Source organism: Chelonoidis abingdonii, chromosome 5 (assembly GCF_003597395.2).
Source record: "Chelonoidis abingdonii isolate Lonesome George chromosome 5, CheloAbing_2.0, whole genome shotgun sequence".
Lineage (NCBI taxonomy): Eukaryota > Metazoa > Chordata > Testudines > Testudinidae > Chelonoidis > Chelonoidis abingdonii.
The window spans coordinates 83244603-83256313 of record NC_133773.1 but is presented as its reverse complement, the minus strand read 5'-3'; the positions used below and the strand labels follow the sequence as shown (position 1 = coordinate 83256313).

Below are 11711 nucleotides of genomic sequence, written 5' to 3'. Positions count from 1 at the left end.
CCAATGGCCTTTTGTATGGCATCCCAGAAACCATGTTACGCCCAAATTTTATAGGTGAAGTCCCCTTCCTCCCAATGAACTCGGTTGCCCTTTGCATTACACAAGGATCGTAAAGGCAGCTGGGCTGTCAATGCCATGTACTGCAACACCCCTCCCTTGCTGATGGGCCATATAGGTGACCAGTCTCCCAGATCCTCATATGCCATAGCTCCACAGCACCAGCGTCATCTACTAGTCGCTAGCTCCTGGTGCAGGCCCCCGTACACTGTTGAACGGCAAACAAGACAGGGCATCCACTGTGCCATCATCCAACTGCAGGCACATGTTTGGAAGGAAAAGAGATGTTAAGGCTCAGACACTGACACAAATTCGCTCACTAACTTCATAACCCTGTGTGAGGTAGAAGTTTGACCTGCCATGCTGTCATACCAGAAGCACACACTTTTATTGGGAGGGAGCTGAAATATGCCTTCCTTTGTGTTCCACTCGATACCCAGGTATGCTAATGTAGTGGAAGGGGCCCTCTATCTCGTCTTCTGCATGGGATACCCCCAAATGTTTTGGCAGGCCACCTGGTTCATTACAGTGTGAACAGAACCACTTTGTGGGTATGAAAGGTGATGTACTACTCGATATTCCCTTGCAGTGCTGTTGGGGATTGAACTTGGGGGCGGGGCGGGGGAAGAAGGGAGAGACGGACACCCTTAGGTTCCCTATCGGCAATTGTTTTTTTTTTTTTTTTACCTTACATGGGTGCTATTCCCCGAAAAGGGGATCCAAAATCCCAGTTAACCCCACTCCCCAAATATGCCATATGTGCTTTATTAGGGTAATATCATAGGAAACCCTGAACACCTTAAGCCTAACTGGCAATGGTGCCTGTGCCCTTTGGACCGCCCCCACTTTGCCCCCCAATCCTGCTTGTGTTCTGCACCTCATGACCTGCCTCAGCCGAGCCAAACCTGCAGCTGGCACTCCACCCACCCCAATCCTGTTTTCCCCTTGTGATTGTTCCCTACCGTTCTGGCAAAATGGGCCAAATGGGTCCCAAAGCGTATCTCGCACACATGCTTGAAATCTACAGGGGCTGCAAAAACAACCATTGTTATTAAATGCCCAGCAAATATTATCTGACTCGTGCCGCTCCTGAATTTGCAGGGGAAGGAACAGGCCACTGTCTGTGTGAACTCCTGGTCCCCGCAGTCATCCACTCTAACCAGTGTGTGTGATGTGGTATGTCCCACCAGATCCGTTTGTGTTGCTGCCCTTAATTGAAACTGCTCATAATGAAACCAACACATGCCCCAAACATAGTATGTGCCCACCTGATCATATCCATATACTTAAACAATGCTGAGCTTCTCTCTGGGTAAGCCTGTACCATCACACCTGCAGAGATAAGGAAGGCCGCCTCCCCATTTTCCCATGTTTTAGGCACCCCTGGCCGCTTGGGCAACTCCTTATTCTGTTTGCTCTGTCCCTCGCTGTGCAAGAGGGATAATATGTCCACATATTCCCCTCTCAGGATTTTATCCTTAGTTGTCCTGAGCAGGTGAACTCCCATCAGGTCAGAAACCCCGGCATAACTGTACTCAGAACAGACTGATGAAGAAACATCAGTGCTCTGTTCCCCACAGCCCCCCCATGAAGCTCAACTCTATCCCAGGAGCTTATACGTCTTAACAAATATGAGTTGACATGTGCCATGGGGTTTCAACCACACCACTGCCCCCCGGGCGTGCAGGGGGTCTGCCCCACCTGCTTCCCGACTCCCAAACTTGTGCCCATGCTAGGCCTTCCCAGAAACCAGGCAGACCCATCACCCACAGATGCCTGAAGTTGTTTCAACAACTGCAGATTAGTGTGCAACAGCTGCGCAAAACCATTAGTGTCCCCAGCAGGGGCGCACCCTCCAGATGGGTCTGATATGGAGTCCAGTACTCCCATTCCTGGCCCTGGCCTATTTGTTACTCTGCAAGGCTCACTCCTGTCCCCCCTGTGATGAAGTGGGAGTGTTCTTAATGTTTCCTCTGACGGGAGCCATAACTAGCTATTTTTGCGCCTGAGGTAAGAATATAAAATTGTCCCCCTCCAGCACCCCCGAAACATCCCCCCCCAGCGCCGCCCGCAGAAACAACTCCCTGCCCAGCGCCACCCACCCCACAGAAACCAACCCTCCTTCCCCAGCGCCACTCTGCCGAAACAGCTGTGGGCTGAAAAGGAAGGTGTGTGTGGGGGAGAAACAGCACGCATAGCGTGACCAGCTCACAGCAGTAAAATAGGACCCGCCCCCTCCCCGTTTGGCCCCACCATCACAGCCCTCTTCACCCTCTAACCCCCCGCTGGCTTGCTGTGTCCCTCCTAGTCAGTCCCCCACCCACCACTCGCCTCCTTTCACGTTCTCCCTCCCCTGCCAGAAACCCCCATGCCCAACCCTAGAATCCCTGCTGGCTCACTGCTCACCTCTTTGCCCACCCACCACTTGCCCACCCGCTCACCCCCCCCCCGGTGCTTGCCCGCTCGCCCCCCCCCCCAAGTATAAAGCCTCATTCAAAGACCCAGGGGTCACTATATTACTGCACACAGCAGTCAATCAATGCAGTTGTAGATAAATCTCTGCATTATGCATTTTTGCATAACTTCTATATGACTTTGTTTTAAACCTTGATAATATGTTATAGCGGGCCCCTAAGGTAGTATAATTAAAGTAAAAGAAAAATGTCTTTTTGCTGGAAGTAGAATAAGATCTTCCCCCAACTTTGTAATCGACTGCCCTGTTGAAGGAATGAGGTGTGACTGAGGAAGGCGTGGAAAGCAGCACCTCCAGACAGCTACAACCCTTGGAGAGGGGCTGGGAGCCAGACCAAGGACAACCAAACTTGTCAAGAGGGCTGACTAGAGAAGAGCAGACATACTGACGGCGTTGGGGGTTAGAAGTAAGCATCTTCCTTTGGGAACACCCTCTTTGCAGCACTGGAACAACTCCCAGCCCAGAGAAAATTAGCAAAAAGGACCAACAGACACAGTCCCAGATTTTCAATCTGGGAGATTTGCCCCTCTCCAGCCACCGACTCGCCGTTTGCCTCCTCACCCCCCTACCTCAAGTATAAAGCCTCATTCAAAGGTCCAGGGGGTCACTATATTAATGTACACAGCAGTCAATCAATGCAGTATCAAAAATTAAAATATTGAAAATGGATGCCCCCCTCCATCCACTGACTCACTGCTCGCCTCCTCACCCTACCTCCAAGTATCAGGGGCAGCAAGTTTGTAGAAATTTTGGTGGTGCCCAGAATGCTCACAGCCACCCCCCAAACTCTGCCCCCTACCTGCCTAAGGGTGTGCGAGGAAGTTTGGGGGGGGGGGAGAGGGTCTGGGATGCAGGCCCTGGGTTGGGGCAGGGGATTTGGGTGTAGAATGGTTGAGAGGGGTTCTGGGATGGAGTCTGGGGTGCAGTTTCTGGGATGGAGTTTGGGTGCTTGGTCCGGGTTGGCGCACAGGATGGGTAGGTGGTGCAGGCTCTAGGAGGGTGTGCGGAGGGCTGGGTGCAGGCTCTGGGAGGGAGTTTGGGGGCAGGAGAGGGTGTGTGGGATGAGGTCGGGGTGCAGGCTCTGGGACGAAGTTTGGGTACTGGGTGCAGGCTGCGGGCTGGGGCACCGGGTGGCGTGTAGGCTCCGGGAGGGAGTGCTGAGGGCTGGGTGCAGGCTCTGGGACAGAATTTGGGAGCCAAAAGGGGGGTGTGGGCTCTGGAAGAGGGTGGTGGGTGCTGGGGGGGAGGGAACTGCCATCACATGTGGCTTCCTTCCTCCCCTGTTGCCCCTCGCCATAGCCTCACTGGGGGTGGGGAATGGGGCTGCCCCTTGCCCAGTTTGCAGGAGTGGTGGCTGGGGCAGTAGGGGGGGCGGATCACAGGGTCAAACACTCACCGAAACCCCAGCAGCTGCTCAGGTGAGAGATCCACTGGCTTCAGATGATCCTGTCTCCCACCAGAAGCCCCCTTAACGTCTCCTCCAGATTGGTGTGTGCCCCCTCCCCCTCCTGACGTGCAGCAGCTTGCTGCCTCAGCCGGCTGCCTTCTGGCATCCTGTTGCCAAGGCAGCAGCAGCTTTCCTTCCAGCAGGGATGCTCCAGGGCTTCTCTGTGCTCCTCAACTTTGGGCGCTCGAGGCAAGTGCCTCACTTACCTCGCCCTTGTTACAGCACTGCCTCTGAATACTATAGGGGTGCCTGAGTTTCCCCTATGCATTTCTTAAGTCTCTAGGTGGTGGAATAAGGGGGTGTAATTGTTGCAGAGAAAAGGGTCAGTGTACATAAATGGCTGACACTCTATCTCCTGGAAACTAATGACCAGGGCCCTTCCTCCCTGTAAGGTGATAGCTAAGGGTGTTGGAGAACAAAGGAATCAGGTGACCTCCTGGCCTGGGAAAGGGACAAAGCCCAGAGAAGGAAGGGCTGGAGAGGGAGTCAGGGAGAAGGAGTTGGGGCTGGCTGGGGGGTGGAGTGAAGTGCAGATGGCTCACTGCCCCCTAAAATGGACCCAGCTGAGGGGTGCTGTTCTCTGTATCTACAAGCTCTGTTTTAGACCCTGTTCCTGTCATCTAATAAACCTCTGTTTTACTGGCTGGCTAACAGTACATCTAACTGCGAAGTTGGGGTGCAGGACCCTCTGGCTTCCCCAGGACCCCGCGTGAGCAGACTCACTGTGGGAAGAGCCTGGAGAGGCAGAGGATGCTGAATGCTCTAAAGGTCAGAGCCAGGAAGGTGGAAGCTGCGCGAGCTTCTTGCCCTGAGTCTGCTTAGAGAGGAGACTTCACCAGAGTCCTGACTGGCTTCGTAGGGAGCTGTTCCAGAGCATCGCCCGGGGACTCCGTGACACCCCCTCAAGTACCATCTGAGATAGACAATTTGAGCCCGGATCCTGTACCTCCCTGAGGCCTCTGCAACCATCACATATTGTCACATTGCAAGGCAGGATATCACCTGTGCCACCTGTCCTCCCAACATCTGTTTGTTGCAAAGCACACTGACTCCTGGAATCAGCCCCCTGGGTTCAGTGTAGAAGAACATCATGGTTCTGGGCAGCCCAGTACACTCTGGAAGCCCCGCAGTGCCTCCCTGCAAGCACCTCCTACCTGGAATGAGCCTGTCCCTCTCTGGGGAAGTGGTGAGCTTCCCAATCTTCTCTGTGCTCTCACCCTCATGCGATCATGTGGAGCCATGCTGCCCAGCGTGCCTGCATCCTCTGCTGCCACCTTGCCTGCTGCTTGGAGAAAGGGGTTTCCAACACCAAAGCTTGCACCTTTAAAGCCTTCCACCCTTACATTCCAAGGGGGTCAGTCAGTCCTGCAAAGCTGACCAACACTACCTTTTTGCAGCAGTTTCTGATCTTGTTCTCCCCCATTCCATAAAGCACAACAGTCTTCATCCGGCAAGCCAGGACAATGGCCCCCCTGCTTTCAGGGCAGGGCGGACATTCTCAAAGAGACCACAATTATATTGACTTAGTTTAAAAGAAAGTAATGAATGTAACCTACAAACATTTGATGGTGTTCGGCTATTAACATGTTCATTAAAATCATATTTAAGTGTTTTTACACATGAACAAAAAAGCACTCTAGAAAGAAGTATCTGTTTTACTTCCATTGTATAAAATCAGGAATAGATTTAAAAGTTACGTGCATTTAAACACAGCAATCCTGAATAATGTCAGAGTGCAACAAGAGGTTTGAATGTCAGCTAATCAAGGAGATAAGCAATTTCTAATTAATGATTGATCAGATGCTTTCCATTATGACATGCTAATTTATGTGACGCATGTTGGACATAGACTACAATACAATGAAAATATTCCCTCTGAAATTACTGATGTCATACTCATCCACTAACTACTAATTATCATCAAGTACCATAATCCACTTTTCTTATTTATTGCTTACAAATGCTTGAAATTTGGTAAAAATAAAATAGATAAAATTTTCACAATAACTTTACATGAAGTATTGCACAACAAGGCTCTTCAATACGCAATAACGGAGTGTTCAAATCCTCAATGAGGAAATTAACTGTACAACATTCATTAGTTTACCACTAGTAAGCAAAACTTCATTTTTGATAAATGTTTAAAATATTTTCTAGATTCTTACAACTTATATTAACATTTATATTTCAGTCAGTATTTTAAACTGAAAAGTATTCAAATATAACAATTTAAATAAAGCTGGCAGCAATGCAGCATTGTTTTTCTACCCTACTACAGCATCAGATCTTTTCAAGTCTGTTTACTTCACATAAAACTGGAGAAAGAAAACTAAAAAATAATCAATAGTCCTCAGTCAGTCCTCTGTGGAAAAGAGGAAGATAAGTTTCATGTCTATTATTACACAGACATTTCTCTAGTGGTTCACTTGTGCAGATTCAAACATGAGCAGCTTTAAGCTGCTCTAAATGAATTCTTAGCTCAGGACACAGTTCAGTTAGCAGCAGTTCCAACAACACCTGAAAAAGAAAAGGAAAACTACTAAGATTAATGTAAACAGCAAATAAGAATTTCTACCTCCTTTCTGAGATGTTCAGATAATCACAAATAATAGGATCACCTGGTTCATCTAATCCAACCTACATGGGACTATCATTAATTTCCCACATGCCACTATCCTCACGCAGCACGGTATTATCTGCATTACCCCAAAATTGATTTCTCAAAAAGATGAGATAGAAAATCAGTTTCTGATTATATGAAAAAGGAAGTTGGAGGAGGGAAGTGGTCAGTGTTGACATAATGTGCAAGATCCTCAGCTGGTGTAAATTGGTGCAACTCTACTGAAGCCATATCAGTCGACATCAGCTAAGGATCTGTTCCACTATATCTGAGCCCTGGTCTACACTCCGAGTTTAGGTCGAATTTAGCAGCGTTAGATCGATTTAACCCTGCACCCGTCCATACGATGAAGCCATTTTTGTCAACTTAAAGGGCTCTTAAAATCGATTTCTGTACTCCTCCCCAAGGAGGGGATTAGTGCTGATATCTACATCGTTGGGTCGAATTTGGGGTACTGTGGACGCAATTCGACATATTGGCCTCCGGGAGCTATCCCAGAGTGCTCCATTGTGACCGCTCTGGACAGCTCTCTTAAGTCAGATGCACTAGCCGGGTAGACAGGAAAAGTCCTGCAAACTTTTGAATTTCATTTCCTGTTTGACCAGCATGGTGAACTGATCAGCACAGGTGACCATGCAGTCCCAGATTCGCAAAAGAGCTCCAGTATGGACCGAATGGGAGGTACTGGATCTGATCGCTGTTTGGGGAGATGAATCCATGCTATCAGAAAAGGCCAACTCAACGGGTGCTTGGTATGCAAAAGGAGGGCACTGCTGTTTGAAACCATTCCCATGTGTTATGAAGGCTGAAGAAGCTGAAAGACTGTGGCTCCCCATGGCTACCTGCAAGCCGTGTGTGATCTCTCACACCAAACCAGCAGGCCCTCAATATAAGAGGCAAAATGCAACCTTGTAGCAAAAGCACATGTACTATGTAATGTTAACAGCTTGGTTCACCGTGAAAGAGTCTACTCATTGTTCTTTAAAATGTGTCTTTTTAAATACTCCTCTCCCTCTCCCCTTTTTCCTCCCACAGCTGCAAATGTTTCAGTGCTATTCCTATCATCTCCCTCCCAACGGCTAGTGCAGATAAGGTGGTGAAAAAAACACACTCGCGATGTAATGTTCTTTGAGCTCATGCAGTCCTCCCACACTGAAAGGGCTCAGTAGAATGTGTGTAGGCAAACAATGGCAGAGTCCTGGAAAGCAGAAAATGAACATTAGGACAGGAGGGACAAATGAGATAAGAGGTGGCAGGAACAAGATGAGAGATGGCGGTAGCGCGATGAGCAGAGGCAGGATGCAATGCTGAGGCTATCAAACTGATATGCTCCGGCATCTGGTGGAGCTGCAGGAAAGGCAGCAGGAGCACAGACCGCAGCTGCTGCCTCTGTGTAACCACCCGCCCTCCTCCCCAAGTTCCATAGCCTCCTCACCCAGAAACCCAAGAATGGGGGGAGGAGGGGAAGGAAGGCTCCAGGCACCCAACCACTCCACCCCAGAGGACTACCCAAGGCTGGCATTCAGTAAGTTTTGAAGTGCAGTGTGGCCTTGTCCTTCTCTGCTCCCCTCATTCACCACCCTGCCCGGTGCTTCCCTCCTCCCCCACCCCACCTGGGCTACCTTGCAGTTATCCCCCTATTTGTGTGATGAATTAATAAAGAATGCATGATTTTGAAACAATAATGACTTTATTGCCTCTGCAAGCGGTGATCAAAGCGGGGAGGGCGGTCGGCTTACAGGGAAGTAGAATGAAACAAGGGGGTGGATTTTCATCAAGAGATACAAACAGAACTGTAATACCGTAGCCCGGCCAGTCATTAAACTGGTTTTCAAAGCTTCTCTGATGCGCAGCGCGCCCTACTGTGATCTTCTAATCGCCCTGGTGTCTGGCTGCGCGTAATCAGCGGCCAGGCGATTTGTCTCAGCCTCCCACCCAGCCATAAACATCTCCCCCTTACTCTCTCAGATATTGTGGAGCACACAGCAAGCAGCAATTATAATTGCAATATTGGTTTCGTTGACGTCTAACCGAGTCAATAAACTGCACCAGCGCACTTTTAAACATCCAAATGCACATTCTACTACTATTCTGCACTTGCTCAGCCTATAGTTGTACAGCTCCTTATTACTGTACAGGGTGCCTGTGTATGGCTTCATGCGCCATGGGATTAAGGGGTAGGCTGGGTCCAAAGGATAGCTATAGGCATTTCAACATCCCCAATGGTAATTTTCTGGTCTGGGAAGTAAGTTCCTTCCTGCAGCTGTTCAAACAGACCAGAGTTCCTGAAGATGTGAGCGTCATACACCTTTCCCAGCCATCCCACACTGATGTCGGTGAAACATCCCTTGTGATCCACCAGTGCTTGCTGCACCATTGAAAAGTACCCCTTGTGATTTACGTACTGGCTGACAAGGTGGTCCGATCCCAAGATAGGGATATGCGTTCCATCTATCGCCCCACCACAGTTAGGGAACCCCATTGCAGCAAAGCCATCAAATATGACCTGCACATTTCTCAGAGTCGCTACCCTAGACAGCAGCAGCACAGTGATTGCATTGGCTACTTGGATCACAGCAGCCCCCACAGTAGATTTACCCACTCCAAATTGATTCCCGACTGACCGGTAGCTGTCTGGTGTTGCAAGCTTCCAGAGGGCTATTGCCACTTGCTTCTCAACTGTGAGGGCTGCTCTCATCTTGGTATTCTTGCATTTCAGGGCAGGGGAAAGCAAGTCACAAAGTTCCATGAAAGTGCCCTTACGCATGCAAAAGTTTCGCAGCCACTAGGAATCATCCCAGACCTGCAACACTATGCGGTCCCACCAGTCTGTGCAAGTTTGCTGGGCCCAGAATCGGCATTCCACGGCATGAATCTGCCCCATTACCACCATGATGTCCAAATCGCCAGGGTCTGTGTGCTTTGAGAGAAGTCTGTATCCATGTCCTCATCACTATTGTGATCGCGCTGTCGTCGCCTCCTTGCTTGCTTTTGCGGGTTCTGGTTCTGCACATACTGCAGGATAATGCAAAAGGTGTTTACACTGCTCACAACAGCAGCGGTAAGCTGAGCGGGCTCCATGCTTGCTGTGGTATGGTCTCTGCAGGAGGGAGAAGAGCAGAGCTGCAGCTGAAGCGGCAGATGATGACAGATGCCACAAGAATAGCTATTTATACCAAATGACGAGACGAGCTGTGGGGTGGATTCATGGCACCAGGAGAGCAGAGCTGCAGCAGAAGCAGTGGATGACGATGGTTTGCAGACCTACTGCACTGCCTGCTGCCAGCAGCACCCAGGACACAACAGCAGTGGTGACACTGAGCTGAGTGGGCTCCATGCTTGCGGTGGTATGATGTCTGCACAGAAAAAAGGCGCAAAACGATTGTCTGCCATTGCTTTCACGGAGGGAGGGGCGACTGACGACATGTAACCAAAACGACCCACAACAATGTTTTTGCCCCATCAGGCACTGGGAGCTTAACCTAGAATTCCAATGGGCGGCGGAGACTGTGGGAACTGTGGGATAGCTACACACAATGCACCACTCCATGAGTCGATGCTAGCCACGGTATTGAGGATGCACTCCACCGACCTAGTGAGCTTAGTGGGGACATACACAATCAACTGCATAAAATTGCTTTCTAAAAATTGACTTCTATAAATTCGACCTAATTTCCTAGTGTAGACATACAGTAAGAGAGGATCTGTATTAGGTGTAGAAAGCAGTACAAAGTTGCATTTCTGTCTCAAGCAAAATAACTTTTTATTTAAACACCTGTTCAATATGCAAAATTAGAAAGGCTAAATGAGAATGTAAATGCAGATTTTTGCAACTTCCCTTTAGTTGGAAAGAAATCCTTAAACACCTTGAAAAACCTTCTAAATGTAAGAAATCTCAGCAAGAAAACAATTTATTGTTTCTAGGCATATTGACATTTCTGAGCCTACCAAATATTTTATTGTCATAGCACTTTAGAGACCCAGTGATGGATCAGGACCTCATTGTGCCAGATACTGTACAAACACAAGAAAAAATCAGTCTGAAAGGTTCTAATAATGAGCCATTAGAATGTTCAGAACTTAGTAGGATAATAAAATTCACAGATAACATTCTGGTTACTCACATATAGTAGATGCTTATTGGCTCTGGTTTCTTGCAGTGCATTGAACACTTTGATTATACCATGACGGGCATTTTGTTGTCCAACAAGGCTCTGTAGAGTATCTGCAACAAACACTTTAGATTGTATTTTCATAATGATGTTGATAAAACATATCTGCTTACAATTACTTAATGGCAAGTACACCAGAAAACATCACATACCATGACAGGGGGTTAGAGTTATATATTCAGGCTGCTATTAAGCAAGAAAGTTAAGCACATGTTTAACTTAAAGCATATGAGCTGTCACTGAACGAGACTACTCACATGCTTAAAATTAGGCATGTGCTTAAGCATCTGCATCAAAGACCTTTAAAATCAGAATTTTGTTTATGCTGTTTTGGCAACACCCTCTGAGTGCTATTCCCAATGATATGCATTGGGAATAGCATCCTAGAGGTGAATGCCTGGTTGCGGAGATGGTGTTGTCAGGAGGGCTTTGGCTTCCTCGACCACGGACTACTGTTCCAGGAAGGAGGACTGCTAGGCAGAGATGGACTCCACCTGTCAAGGAAGGGGAAAAGCATTTTTGGACATCGACTGGCTAACCTAGTGAGGAGGGCTTTAAACTAGGTTCGACGGGGGAAGGTGACCAAAGCCCACAGGTAAGTCTCAAAGAGGGAAACCTGGAGGAAGGGATGGAACTTGGGGAATGCGGGGTTTGTAATGGCAGGGAGAAAAGAGAAAGTAATCGGAACTGGGAGGTGGGGGAATCAAATCATTGCCTCAAGTGTCCTAATGAAGCCCTTATATCTGAGGTGTGTAGGAAAAGAGAACACCAGGAGACAATTCAAGGAGGAGGATGCAACAGGGGAAATAAGCAGCAGAAGAAAGTAGGGCAGTTGGCTGAATTTTTAAAGTGCCTGTACACAAATGCGAGGAGCCTGGGAAACAAGAAGGAAGAATTAGTAGTACTGGCACAGACAGGGAATTACGATGTTATTGGCATAAC

At 48.6% G+C, this 11711-nt stretch overlaps 1 protein-coding gene across 2 annotated transcripts in view; it reads right to left on the bottom strand.

Moving 5' to 3' along the window:
• Positions 1 to 5910: 5910 nt before the first annotated feature.
• SNX25 (sorting nexin 25) overlaps positions 5911 to 11711 on the bottom strand; it is a 167972-nt gene continuing 162171 nt past the window's right edge. Inside the window, exons 18-19 of one of the 2 annotated variants that reach the window (XM_032800342.2) lie at positions 10722 to 10822; positions 5911 to 6494 (exon numbers count right to left, since the gene is read on the bottom strand). In XM_032800342.2, coding sequence (XP_032656233.1) covers positions 6414 to 6494; positions 10722 to 10822 — 182 coding nt within the window. In that variant the 3' untranslated portion in view covers positions 5911 to 6413. Of the gene's footprint in view, positions 6495 to 8982; positions 9698 to 10721; positions 10823 to 11711 lie in introns of those variants that run through there. The other variant, XM_075066406.1, reaches the window with a different exon arrangement.